This window comes from Aphis gossypii, chromosome X (genome assembly GCF_020184175.1).
Source record: "Aphis gossypii isolate Hap1 chromosome X, ASM2018417v2, whole genome shotgun sequence".
In the NCBI taxonomy this organism is placed as follows: domain Eukaryota; kingdom Metazoa; phylum Arthropoda; class Insecta; order Hemiptera; family Aphididae; genus Aphis; species Aphis gossypii.
The window spans coordinates 56,003,387-56,018,210 of NC_065533.1; the positions used below are offsets into that span (position 1 = coordinate 56,003,387).

The following is a 14,824-nucleotide window of genomic DNA, read 5'->3' on the forward strand; positions in this document are numbered from 1 at the left end:
TTAAGTAGGTATAATATTACAATTTAAATTACTAAAAAGCTAATTTACTACATCATTATTTTGTGACTCGTGAGCTTAGTTATGCCTCAAGATCTGTAACAATGTTATTTACGAATTAAATTAAAACTGTAATATACCAATGTAGAATACAAACATTGCAAACTATAAATATATTAAATGATTATAAATTATGATTTTATAAATACACCGCGGACAAAGATAGAACACTAGATATTATAATTAGATACTCGTCATTTAATCTAGTAATTTGTCTTGTCGTTAATATCGCGATGATAATAATATTACGACATGTTCGTTTAACACTTCTATAGGGGGCAAATAATGCCGAGTATTATAATTTATAACTTATACTGTGTCTAATTGAGGACTCACGTGGGTGAGCAGTCCACTTTATAAAATGTTATTTAATTAAGTTGTCACACACGGATAGTTACCAATACCATGACTATGATCTATGAACTATGTAATGTATACTATGGGAAAAAGAGGTAGTGTAGTTTCACGTAGGACGATCCCCCTTTTATTGATTGGGAAGGTAAAATTGTAATGTTTTTTTTTTTAGATTTTTATATGTTTTCATACTATACAGTACGAACTATGATGTATTATTATTTCGAATATAACATTATTGCGGATAGGTACAACAAATTAGCTCTGGCCCCCGTGACCCTTTGCTTATACCATTGATTATAATTAATATATTATTATAATCAATTCGTATAATACCTACTGCTGTCATCGTAATCATTGATTTTCGACATTTTGCTGGTACGCAGCATTTCTATCGTAGTATCGTGTGATAATAATAGGTATATGTATAGAGATTAGGGACGAAAAACGAAAGCTTCTCAGCGACTCGACCGAAATAAACCAAAATCAATAAATAAAAAACCGCGAGCTTTATGTTTGACGGTCACCGCTTTTTAGCGCTCTTTTTTCGTGACAACAATATTATAGCCGCCGTAAATCTCGTCTCACTCGTACAAATGTACATTGAGCATGAAATAATTCTAGAAAATAAAAAAAAATTACAAATCGGTGAAACCCAAAATGATTCAGTGCTCCGTTCGAGTCGACACGAGTGACACAACGACGGGCGACGACCGGTCGAAACTCGCTCGTCGGCCGCCAGTCGCCACAAGGCCATGGGCCCAGACATTCGGTATCCACCGAGAGACCCAGGTGGACCACCCCTCCTCCCCCAACAACAGTTAGCGACGCAACACGATGTACAATGGAATAACAGAACAACTAACAACGTCGGGCGCGCGGGCAGCTGTTTTCCGTGAGGCCGCCGTCTGCCGTACAGCTGTGTGCGCGTGAGCCGCCGGGCCACTCGATAGCGCTCGTTCTCCCCGCTCCCCCGCGGTCGCTCCCTCACTCGCCTGTGGGTCGCACACAGACGCACACGCACACACACACACATACCAACAGACTCATTGTCATCGTGCCGGCGCGACTGCGCGCGAGCTCGAGCGAGAGAGAGACGGCCGCGGCGTCGGTGAAGGATGGCACTATGGTGGATAGGCGGCGGCGGCGGGGTGGTACCGCGTCCGAATGATAAAGATTTATAAAGACTCGCACTGGCTCGCTACCAAGTACCAACTTACGATAATAACAATAATAATACGAGAAAAATAAATAGTAGTAATAGTACAAAGGAGTCAAGGTCGTCGACAAAAACGTCCCGCATAATATTATTATTAGATAGCGACGGCGGCAGTCGGCATTTTGGCGGCTTGGCGGTCGTTTTTATCGCTTTTTAGTGCGCCCGTTTGTATATTATAGTGCGTGCGTGTGTGTGTGTGTGTGTGTTAGCGATTGTATGTGTGTGCGCGCGCGCGGTGAGTAAACAAAAACAACTCAATAAATAATAAACGTTCAACGGACCAAGCGAGTGTTTCGACTTTTGACTTTCAAGTATTTGTTGCGCGCGGAGACGATCTGTGCACCTTTTTTATTCGTTCGACCTCTCTTCCGCGTCCTCACGGTGCTCCAATCGGCGCGGTGAATACCTTTGGTCCGGAAATTCGTCGTTATTAATCGCCAATTTTTTACCGATCGTCGGTGGACTGCGTCTGACCGTAGGCGTATCGTTAATTTATCCCGGTCGGAAATCGTCGTTCGCGAATAGTATTCCGAAGGTCGGTGTCGGCCACAGCTGCGTACCATCTGGATCCTGGACAAGGACCCCGTCCGTCCGTGTTGGACCCCGGTGCTTTTGTCGTGAAAATGGAAAGTTCGACTACACACCTGAATTCGAGTAATTGCTGTTCACAACGAATACGGTGCTGCCTATACAACCGGCGGATATAAACGGTATTGACGTTGTACCTTTGTTATATTATCCATCATGAAACTGTTGGAGAGCTCGCAATTAATCGAGCTGTCGAGAGCACTTTGCGTTGACCGAGGAGATGTTAAAGTTGTTGCCAGGTAATATTGTTATATTAATTATTATGCAAATGTACACGTCGATCATAATCTCTTTTGATATAGGATTGAAAGCTATTCGTGCAAAATGGTAGGCGATGAGAAACACAAGTATAAAAAGTTTTACTCTCAGAGTGGCACACAGCCAGGTGACCTCGAAGCATTGGGCTGTTCACCAAACAGTGATCCGCGATACGGAAGAAGGTATTATAAATAATAGTGCATTGATAGTTTTATATACTTACTTATGAAAACAAAATGTAAAATTACCCAACCTATTATATTATCGTGGTGTTAATGCAAACAATGTTTATAAATAAAGTATTAAAATTACATATTATAGGATATCAATAAAATTAGTTCTATGATTTTGCTAATTAAATAACTTAACGATTCTTTTGTATATTCAGATAAAATAATTTTATATTAATACACTAATTATTATCTTCTGCAATAAAAATATTCCTAATATATAAAATAATAATAAATAATTGAATTATAGGTATCATGATTGATTTAATTATTTTGTAAGAAAAATAAAAAGTTGCTGTTAAGAAAATTGTAAAAGCTTAAACATTTTACACAATTAAAAATAGAAATAAGTAATAACTAGGGCTTGGAAGTTGATGATCTCATTAACATTAAAAAATGATCTAAAAAAAATAATGTTAATATCACATAAAAATGACAAAAAATTACTTAAAAACATATAGTTAAATGTTTCAATTAATAAAAATACATTTTTTTTTAAATATTTTACTCAATTTTACTATAAAATTCTAAATAAATTTATTAAAGCTTACAAATTACTCAAAATATGACATAAAAATTACAAAAAAAAAAAAAATTACAAATATTTGTTTAATAAATTTCCAAGTTTCAAGTTATCGGCATAATGGTTGACAAGGTTTAATAAGAAGTGAACTAGTGTGAAATCAGTAAAAATGACTTAAAAGTAATAAACACAAAAAAATTCATACCAAAAATTAGTTATTTATAATCACATGCTAATGAAACATATTTAAGGTCAGGAGAGTATCATCAAAAAAGTTAAAAAAAAAAAAAAATGCAAAATACAACAACTTTCGAGCCCTAGTAATAACTCATGTTATATTAAAATTTGACTCACATATTTTATGTATTATCATTGTATGATTAATATAATTTTAGTTAACACTTTTTAATCTCCTTAAAATTTTTAAGATTTTAATTCAATCAAATTTAATGTATGTTTACAGTCTTAGTGTATCAGGAGATGAAGAAGTCTTGTTGTGTGATACAATATCACGCAAATCTTTATTTTACTTAATTGCAACACTGAATGCCACATTTGCACCTGACTACGATTTCACAGATGCCAAGTCGTCAGAATTTAGTAAAGAACGTAGTTTGCAGGTTAATAATTTGCTAATAAATATTATAATTGTTATATTATCTGAAGAACCTACGATAAAAAGCTAATACAAATGTAAGAAATATTACTATTATTTTAATATTCAAAGTGTCAAGTATACCTATTATTAACAAATTCATTTTTATACTATATCATGAAAATAGTTTAGTTATTTGTTTGTAATTTAATTTTTATGCCTTTACAATGCATTATTTATTACTTCAAGAGTTAAAATTATATATTTTCACTAACATCAATTTTTTTTAAGTTCAGAAAGACTTTTATGTCTCTTTGTCTTATGTTTCCAAATTTCTGAGTATAGCCATCTTGCTGTCAAATTAACTTGAAGCTATAATTAAAGTATTTTATGTATACATAAACATTTATGTAAGTTTCTGAAGTCAATAATCATTTATTATACTTAACTTTTAGCGAAAATCCCTCTTAAGTGTCCAAAACATGAATACCCAACCATTATCCTTTTTTTAAAAAACTTTGTTACAATTTGTTTAAATTTCTAGAGGGATAAAAATTATTTTTCAATTCTTATTAAATGATTTTTTGAAATACAAAAATTTGAGGCGAATATACATTTATTATATTAAATTTTAAGATAGTTTAATTATTAATAATTTTTTTAGTGGGTCATGAGAGATGTGGATAATAACTTATCAGCAGTTATTGTAGAACCTACTACAGCAACATCATGTGTTGGATCTAATCAAACTATTTTGAATCACCTACAAAGTAATGCAACTCCCAAAAACTACTCACAGTTACGTGATAAACTCTGGGAAGTTATTGACAAAGAAATTAGCATGTCACAATGTGACATTTACAGGTAATAACTTACTTACAACTAAAATTTTATATTTTGACACATTTTATACTCATTATGTGTCACTTACAGCTACACACCTGACATGCGATCAGATCCATTTAGCGAAGATGGATGCCTGTGGTCATTCAACTATTTCTTTTACAACAAAAAACTAAAAAGAATTTTATTTTTTACTTGCCGACGCATTATTAGGCGAGTTTCACAAATTTATAGATATAATTTAAACTGAGAGGTTTTAAGATTGAATTTTTTTTTTAAATATTTTTTTTTATTTTGAGTCTAAAATAATAATATGACTTAAATTACTAAAATACTTCAATTCATTATATTTCCTCAATGAATCTATACTTCTCAGATTTAATTGTATTTATGTGTGTGTGTTACAATATTTGACTTTATGTTGAATTAACTTTTTTTTATTTTTGTACTTTAGTTCTTCTTATCCTATGGACTTTGATGGATCAATAGGACCTGGATCAGACTCTATGTTCTTGTCTGATTATTATGATGATGGAAATGCTGATAGCAACAGTAGGCATCGCAGAGAAAGAAGTCCTTTAAGCAGTAGTCGTCGTCGAGGTGGAAATAGTAATTTCTAAGTGACAAAATTAAAAGGAAAAATAGTCTAAATATATTTTAACTTGCTGTCTCTCTTTTCTTTTTTATGCTTTTAACTAGATATTAGTGAACATCAGTTAATAACTATCATTATTCAAAAAATAATCATAATATATAGATTTATAATATTTACACAAATGATGTGTTATTTTACACATTTGCACATTTTTAATTGTTATTATGTGTGAGTGTAATTATACTAGGATGTAAATTACTTTCCAAATGTTTGGTAAAACTAAGATATAGTGTGGTGGATCTCAGTTATTGCTTATTTAAATAGTCATGATTGACTTATTGTCGCCGATATTTCGTTGATATTTATTTATATTTGAATTTATTAACAACAATTTTACTAAAGATTATTTAAGTATAACATTATTATAATATTAAAGGTTTATAAAATTATATTTCCAAAAAATTAATTTAAGTATATTTTATCTATAAATGAAATTGTTTAAATTTTAATATTATTTATTACAGTAACAAAGTATTATTATTATACATTAGTAGATAGTATTATATAAGAAACTGATCTTTATCCTGTAACTGTTTTATTTTTTTTGTATTGGTTTGATGAAATTTAGATGAACAAATGACTTATTGTATTCAAAATGTAATAGATTTTATTTGAAAAGAAATATATTATCAAAAAATAAATATTAAAAGTATGTTTTGATGAATTTGATGTACCTGTTTATGACTTATTAGAAACATAACTTTTTCGTTATAATTTATAAGGTGATATTGCTAAAATTAATTTTTATTTATAATTATTAATATTTAATTCTGTTTGTGTAATACAATAGTTGAAAATTTAAAATCGATTTACGAGTGGTAGTTATTACTTTTACAGATATAATTTTAAACCCTGATTTTAATTTTTAAGACAAAAACCAACATTCATGATTTTATTTTTTATTTGATAATTATTAGTTTATTGCAAGAATTTTAAGTAATATAATATAAATTAATAATCTTTGCACACTTTTTAGTCAATCTAGTAATAATTAATAAGTAGTAGAATTAAGTACTAACTATAAATAATTTATTAATAAAATATATATTTTTTAATATGATTTACTTATTGTTAAATGTTTATCATGATTGTAATTATTATTTTATTTAATAACTTATTCACACTATTTTAAAGTAAATAAAATAAAAAGAATTACCAAAATAAATGTGTAAAGATATATACTGTAACAAATTTATCATTTAAACATTCACAGTCTGTACAAAATTATTTAAGAAAATTTAAATCAAAAGAAACAATTTTCTTGTCTATAAACAATAATTTTCAGAATATTTAATAATAAATTACTGAAAATTTGGTTCAATATATTATATTTATTTACAATAAATTTATTTATTATAAATTTATAAATTTATAGTAAACATTGTATTTCTTTTAAATTTTAAAACCACAATTACATAACATTTTAATGATTTGTTAAATCTTATAACATACTGTGCTGTTTAAGTTTACGTAAATTACTAAAATTGCCATAATATAAATTATGACCAGATATCAGTTATACTTTAAAAAACACCACTAATTTATTAGTAATTATATAATTTTCCATCAAATTAGCTTTTCGATAAAATGAATTCTTTATATTAGTTTTATTATTGAATAGTTAAATAAACACACTTCACACATCACAAGGTAAGCCTAATGCCTACATTTAATTATAGTATGGAAAAAATTGTCAATTATTATCTTATTTGGAATAGGTATATATTTAATATTATACTTTATAATTAAATAAAAAACACCATTGCTATTATTTCATTTAGTAATACAATCTTCATGCCAGTTATCTAGTAACTAGTATTGTCAATTATTTTATTTGTTTATTATGTATTAATGTGTATCAAAATATTTGTCATTAGTCATTATGAATTTATTATGCTGACAATTGTCAACTTAATTTATAGGTACTGCTGATTTAGTACTTACATAAGAAGTTTTTTATTAAGGAATAGGCAAAAATCTAAATATAGCCATAAAAGAATATTAGTTAGTGATAGTTTAGTAACTAGATATACCATATTGTCCATATTAACATTAGTATTTGATTCACAAATGCATTCCCTAATATCTGTTAATAGTGTTAATTACCTATTACCTATAACTTACATGAGATGGCTGTACCAACAGTAACTAAAACAACTAATGAGCAGACATTTTTTACGTTATTTTATCTCAAGACACATTTAAGATCCAGAATGGACATAGACAGCCTGAATAACTAGCTTCGCTTAATATTCATTTTGAATGACATGATATTAAGTTGAAAGTACCTACTACCTATGTATCTATGAGTAGTATGATCAAATATTAGAAGAATTGTTTTCAGTGCTTCGCAATGTGAGCTTATTCTAAGAGTCATTTATATTTATGTTATATTTAAATAAAAATGAATTATTATTGCATCGAACATTTTAATCTATTAATCATTTTAATCTATGCATTACATTTAATTCTGTAAGTTTTACTTTCATTTAGTACCTAATCCCAAAATATTCTATCAACACAGCACAGTAGACCTTAGATCATATATGACAGTAGTAACAACATCATAAGATACTGATAGGTTGGTATAGCCGTATAGGTATATAATGTACTATTTTCACAAAAATATTACCTCTGCCTATATTATTATAATTTATTTATCTTGATTTGTTTTAAAATATAATAGATATTTAAAAACTATAAAAAGTTACCACTTTCAATAAAAATGTTAACTGATGAATATTAACACCACGCACCCTTTACTTAGATACCTATGTGGCTACAGCTACTACTTACCTGTTAATTGTATCACGAAGATACAATAATAGGTGAATAAATGAATATTTAAATATTTAACGTAGGTACCTATATTAAATATTTTCAATAGTGTTCTATAGTAATGCACCAACTAATATGGTAAAAATACTAATATGGTATAGGTACACATATGCGAAACTACGGTTCAGGGCTTCAGGCCATGTCCTGACTTAATGGCTAATATACTGGCTGAATATCATAGTAACTGCATTAAATTAAAAAAGGTAAATTACCATATAAAGTTGTAATTAGAATTTTTTTTATATATATATATATATATATATATTAATTATCCTGTTTTAATAAAATTGTCTAGTTTCGCCTTTGTAGGTGCATAATACGAATGCACCTACATACAGGGCCCCCACATGGGGGGAGGGGGCTGATGGACCTTGAGTACAGGGGCCCGGCTATTTTAAGGGCCCGTGGTATAGTAAAAAAATTAATATTTTTCCAAAAATTGTGATAGATGGTTAATTGTATTTTTGGAAGTCTTATAAAGGGCCTGGTCAAACATTTAGTACAGGAGCCCGAAATTGTATGTGGGGGCCCTGCCTACATACATATCTATTGCGTATTAATTAATTATTAATATTTAATATATAGTATACAGGTATGAGGTAAGGTACTGCTTTACTATTTGTATAGAATATAATATCTAATATTATTTCTTTTAAATATAATACCTTCCTAATATATATTTATATTGACTTTCAGACTGTATCATAATATATAAGGATCTTATTATTATATATTATTGCAATTACAATAACAATAATAATCAATACCTAAGTTTATTAAGTATAGATGTATAATTTATAAATGTACCTAATTGCACAATGTGTTTATTTAGTATCTTATTTCATATAATTATCATATGTTATATTTAAACAACATCATTTTCTTTAGTAATTATTACAGTATTATACGATGTGTAAGACTGTAGTTAGAGAAATGTATACATTTCAATATGATACGTACCTAGTACCTACTATGGGTATTTAGTATCTATAATAATATAAGTAATACGTATAATGGACTCAAGCATTAAGTGTATATATGCGTACCTATCTACGACCTACCCACTATAGCTGCCAGCTGGTAGTTGGTAAATATAATAACATTTAAGAAATATAGCCGTAATTTGGCATAAGTTCGATAATAACAGTTAATATTTAATTTAAAATACACCATCAATGAAAGTAATGTTGTATGAAAACGAATAACCATGTAGGAAGTGTATGTACATACAAAATAATTTTGTTATAATTATCAAGCAGTTTTAAAATTTTAATATTTATATAATATTATACAATATACATTAATTCATAATCGTTCAATAATTAATTTAGCTTACGCTTGTACCTAGTTTTCTTTAAAATATATACCTAGGTACATGATAAACACCTGACGTCTTATAGATACCTACCTAATATGTAATTTATATTTTATAATACACAGTAAACAATATAAAAAATATCTCGATATAATGAATGAAACTGTTGTTTTCTTAAACTTTCGTGGTATAACGAAGTACTTTTGAATAAAATTCTTGCGGAATAACGAATTTTTACACTTTTGGAGCTTGTTATTGCCTATTACTAAGTTTTTCTTATCAAATATCCATCGTACCCGTACGTGGTACGTCAATTCAATCTCATTATCTCATGTATGTTAGGTATCGCTAATCAGATAAGATATACCTATGTCGGTTGACTGTTATTGCAGGTTAGTGTATAACGATTACCTAACGGCTCTACGATGTCTGTGACCATTGGAAGGTGAAATATTGAAATGTCAAAATTTATAATGACGTGAGTATGAGCCGAAATTTTTGATCAATACTGGTGAGATGGAATTGTCTCATTAAATGTTTTCCTGACCGAAGTTCGTGGCTTAAAAATGAAAAGTGCTCTGGAGGGAAACTTTGTAAGGAGCGAGTCACATTACTTAGCTATTGAATGGGTAAGTGCATATAGATAACTTCGTCTACCAACAAAAGTTACAGCTTTTATAAAAAATATAAGCTTTACTGACTTTTTTATACATATTTCTTGTAAACGATTTTTTATATTCTCTATACCTACTTGTAGTATTTAATTATTCAATTATTATTATTATCTTGTAAGTACTAACATAATACATAACGCTATACTATAGTGAGTTGATTTACAATCCCCTTTAAATTTTTTTAAGACGAATTTCCTTATAATAAATATTCTATTTAAAATTTTTAAACATTTTATGTTAAAATATGTTCATAAAGTTGGACATTTAAACAAAGAATTACAATTAAATTATTTGGTTGGAATTCAGATATATTTCGCTGGGGGGTAAATACTTTTACGTGAATTATTAATTTGCATTATACGTACGCAATGACATTTTCAAAATATTTAGATTAATTTTAAGTTATTACTTACTTATTTATACATCGTAATACTGTAGATACCTATAATATTGCTAATAATAAAATAAACTACTATAAAAACAAAAATAAATAAATAAATAAATTATAAAATAGAGAACATTCTTAAAAATCTTTTTGATAAAATAAAATAAATAAATGTAATAGTTATAGTAAGTATTTTTCGAGGTATTTTCTTTTTAAAATATCTCGTATTTTTTATTATACTTTTAGTTTTTACTATTAGAGCGTAAATGTAAATTTGTCTGATTTAATATCAAGCATAATAGGAAAAAATACCTTAAAATAAATTAATCAATATATTTTTAGAATTTTCTTGTTTGTAGAAATAATAATATACGTACCTAGTGGTGAAAAGTTATAAAACATGCTATGTTTAATTTTTGAATTTCAACAAAATATAACAAACAATTATTTTTCGTTTAAATGTCTAATTAAATCAATATTTTAACTTAAAATGTTTATAAAAAAACTTCACATATACATTTTTGATATTTTTAAATTTTCAACAAATTTTGAGAAATCTACATGTACTTATCACATTTTTAAGTACTTATTTTAATCGAAAAATTAAAAAATTTTATTTTCATTTAAAAAAAACTTTTAAATGCTTAGAAATTAATGAAATATTCATAGTGTATGGAAAATGATAATGTATAGTGGAATGTTTCACGTGTATAGGTATGACCATTCATTAGTCATTACTTTTCGATTATCAATAAAATGACGAAAATTCTTTAAAAAGAAATCGTTATCATAATAAGTAAGTATCTATAATCGAATATACAGTTTCGTTAATATTTGACCTTCAGCAGCTTAAAAATAATCGTGCACATATATTGTTTTACATTTTAAAATTGCTATATAAATAATTATTATGAGGAATCTTTTGTTCAATTTTCATACTCTTCCTTTGAACAATTTGAAATCGATTAATTTTTAAAGTAATATAATAAATAATACTACAATTAAGTTTTCCATTTTGGAGTTTTAAATAAAATATAAAAGTTAAACATACATTAAATTGATTTATTAAAGATAGATAGGATCAGTTTGTTATTAATTTTTGATTGTAATATGATATCATATTATTCAGATTATACTTACATATTTTAGTACATTGCAAAAGTAATTTTGTTTACAACTATATTGTATACCTAATAAATTAATGAATGTAGTATCACTGTAACAATATTTTAAATGGAATTTTATATAAAAAGATACTAACACTATAATATGAAGAATAAACTATAAAAAATATTTTTCATTAATAATAATTTTTTTTCCATTTATAGTAAAACTTTGATAAGACTTAGAGTATAAGGGTGAAATAATAATAGGAATACGAAATGTTAAAGAAAAAAATAGGGATTGTTGCTATTACTGCTTTTATTTATTATACCACACAAGCCATAATAAGAACATTACTTAATTTGCATTATCAGATTATTTTAATGCTATAATAGCCGCATTGCTATATATGTAATATGTATATACTATACATGTATATATAACTCGAAAAACCGAGTTTTGGTTTTAACTCATTTATATGTACGTGTAATTGGCTGCGTACGACTGTACAAGTTGATCCCCAGGTGAATTGATTCCGGGGCAATTTAGAGGTAGGTATGCATGAGTTGATCCCTTTTTTGTAATATATCAGTAGAAAATTAGGAAAAACAAAGTATTTATAAATTATAAAAGACAACATTAAATAAATAAATTTAAAAAAAATAACTTACTTATTAATTATCATGATATAATATAATGAATTTAAAAATATAGGATAAATTAAATGTGATAACTAAAAAAAAATAATGTCGGGAAAACTTTTTATTCAACTTTTTCGCGATTTATCTTGGATGACTGAGGGCTGGGTAACGGTAATAGGCTGAAGTTAGAGAATCAATTAATACGTTTCCTATAAATGAACTCGGGAATCAATTAATACATAAAGTAAGTTTCGGGAATCAACTCACCTACACCAGTGTAATTTGTATCGAACTGTGGTTTGTAGGTAGACACCACTTATGTATATATTGAACCCGTCAGCCATCACGTATATAGGTACTCGACTTGAATAAACAGTAAATATTGAAGTCTGGTATCCTGACGTTAAATGTTTAACCACGCCTAAAGTGAATTACTGTTCATTAATCATTTCATTGCGGTGTGTATATAAAGAATTAATTGTGGACATTTTGTTTTTAGTATAGGATTTTTTAAAAATAGCTGTCAAATATTAACTATTGTATCGCATAATGGCCATAATGTAGTTCTTTTGCCTTCATGTAGGTACACATAGTAAAACAATGTACCTATATAAATAGTATGCACGTGAGTATGTATTTTATTATATTTACACATATACGTGTATATACATACAATATACATATTAGCTTTAACCCATCATCACAACTTCAACTCAAAAGTAGGGTTAGAGTTTATACAAATATGCAATATAAAATAATGAAATATGTATTTTATTTTGTTAAAATATATATTAAATTTCCCAATTTTTTCCCAACTACATCATTGATTTTTATAATTTTATAATTTATAAATCTACAGCATTTTTGAAACTTTTATTAATATGACATTGCATTAAACATTTTACATTATTTCAGTTTAAATATATACCATAAAATAGTATGCTTCTTTGTGTTTTATTGTAGAGTATATATATAATAGATGAGAGCCTCTATATTTACTTAGTAAATATTAAGTACTCGAACATATCCAAAATAAAAATTGGTCATGTGTATCATATTATGATAATATATCATTACGATTTTGAACGTTACTGACCAAATTTGCAACACTAGACATCCCAATGTGTATTTGTGTGTAATATGTAAATCGTAAACATTGTTGTAAGTAACCATCAACCTATTCGTATAAGTATATACGTCATGGTCGTATACAAGTTACACTATTATTATGTCCGATTCACATTATAGAGATGAAAAAAAAATTGATTGTCATTGCTGGATTAATTTTTTTTTTTAAATTCATCATATCATGACTATATTACATCCGGTATTTTAATTACTAATAATTAATTCAATATGATATATAATTAATGATTATTGTACATAAAATATCTATCACAACGAAACCAAGAAATCATATCGCAGAGTTTGTCCAATAAAAATCTTGTTAATCTCTCACTGTATATATTTGTTTTATAACCGGTGACCGTTCGCGCATAATAGTTAACCCGCGGCGGCGTCACGGTAACAAAATAATATTATAATAATGATATTGTACTTCATACGTGTACATTATATATTATGCGTGTGTACAGTGTGTACACATAATAATAACACCGTTATATATGGTCGGCGGCTCAGTTCGAGGCTGTGCTAGTGAGTAGAATATATAAGGGTAGGGGGTGTTTGTTTAACAACGATTGCGAGGGTCACTGAAAAAATGATCTCACACCCACACACACACCTGGTACGCGGGCCGCGGGGGTGCGTAGTTGTGGGTCAGCGGCGTCGAGTGACGATGGTTTTGGGCGAGTCGGGCAATATTATTTTGCCACGGTAGCTAGCCGATCGCTGTGTCTGCAAGTTAACGCGGTCGCGGCGTAGGTGTCCTGCGCCGACGACGACGAATCTCGGCGGAACACCGCCGCCGCCGCCGTAGGGTGGAACCAAAAACGTATATATCCTGCACAGAATTTATATATATATATATATATATACATACACTCGCGTTCGTGGGCGGCGGCACACGCACGCACGCACCGACGAACGAACGAACGCTCGTTATACAGCTGCGCGCGTATCCTAGCAGGGATCATCGATTCCGGCGGCGGTGGCGGCGGCGAGCGGAAACGGCACAGCTTCCACAGCAGCCCGGGACGACTGCGATACACGCACCCCTCGCCGCACGTAACGTACAAAACGCCACTCCGCGCGCCGTTCGCGCCCGCCGAAATCCCACCCCGCCGAGGGTCGCACCACCGCCGCCGCCGCCGCCGCCACGCGCCCGACTCACTCCCACCGCCAACAGCAGCGCCGCCACCGCCAGATCCGCAGCCGCCGCCCGAGTCAATAGCCGCGCTTCTCCGCGCGTCCGGTTCTCCCGGATCCAAATTCTCGCGCGCTCCACAAAACTGGGTTGCCGCGCGCGCCCGACGACTACGCGCGCACCGCGCACACATCACCGACACTGCCACCGCCGCCGCCCTCGGATCCCTGCCACCGCCGCCGCCACCCTGTAGTGTGCTGCTGCCTGCTGCTCTTTCCT

General features: G+C 29.9%; 1 protein-coding gene across 2 annotated transcripts; it reads left to right on the forward strand.

Moving 5' to 3' along the window:
- The first annotated feature begins 1,431 nt into the window (after positions 1-1,431).
- LOC114125284 (repressor of RNA polymerase III transcription MAF1 homolog) lies at positions 1,432-6,612 on the forward strand. Of its 2 annotated transcripts, XM_027988874.2 has the most exons (6): positions 1,432-2,457; positions 2,521-2,658; positions 3,693-3,849; positions 4,489-4,688; positions 4,758-4,880; positions 5,122-6,612. In XM_027988874.2, exons 1-6 carry the CDS (start codon positions 2,375-2,377, stop codon positions 5,285-5,287), a joined length of 867 nt encoding a protein of 288 aa, XP_027844675.1. In that variant the 5' UTR covers positions 1,432-2,374; the 3' UTR covers positions 5,288-6,612. The 2 variants fall into 2 exon arrangements, with proteins under 2 accessions (XP_027844675.1, XP_027844676.1); XM_027988875.2 differs by lacking the exon at positions 4,758-4,880.
- The last annotated feature ends 8,212 nt before the right edge of the window (positions 6,613-14,824 follow it).

What these genes read in the sequence shown, in the direction of transcription:
- LOC114125284 (XM_027988874.2), top strand. Translation starts at nt 2,375, where the DNA reads ATGAAACTGTTGGAGAGCTCGCAATTAATCGAGCTGTCGAGAGCACTT. An exon ending in GATGTTAAAGTTGTTGCCAG is followed by an intron (nt 2,458 to 2,520) that starts GTAATATTGTTA and finishes CTTTTGATATAG; the next exon opens with GATTGAAAGCTATTCGTGCA. An exon ending in GTAAAGAACGTAGTTTGCAG is followed by an intron (nt 3,850 to 4,488) that starts GTTAATAATTTG and finishes TAATTTTTTTAG; the next exon opens with TGGGTCATGAGAGATGTGGA.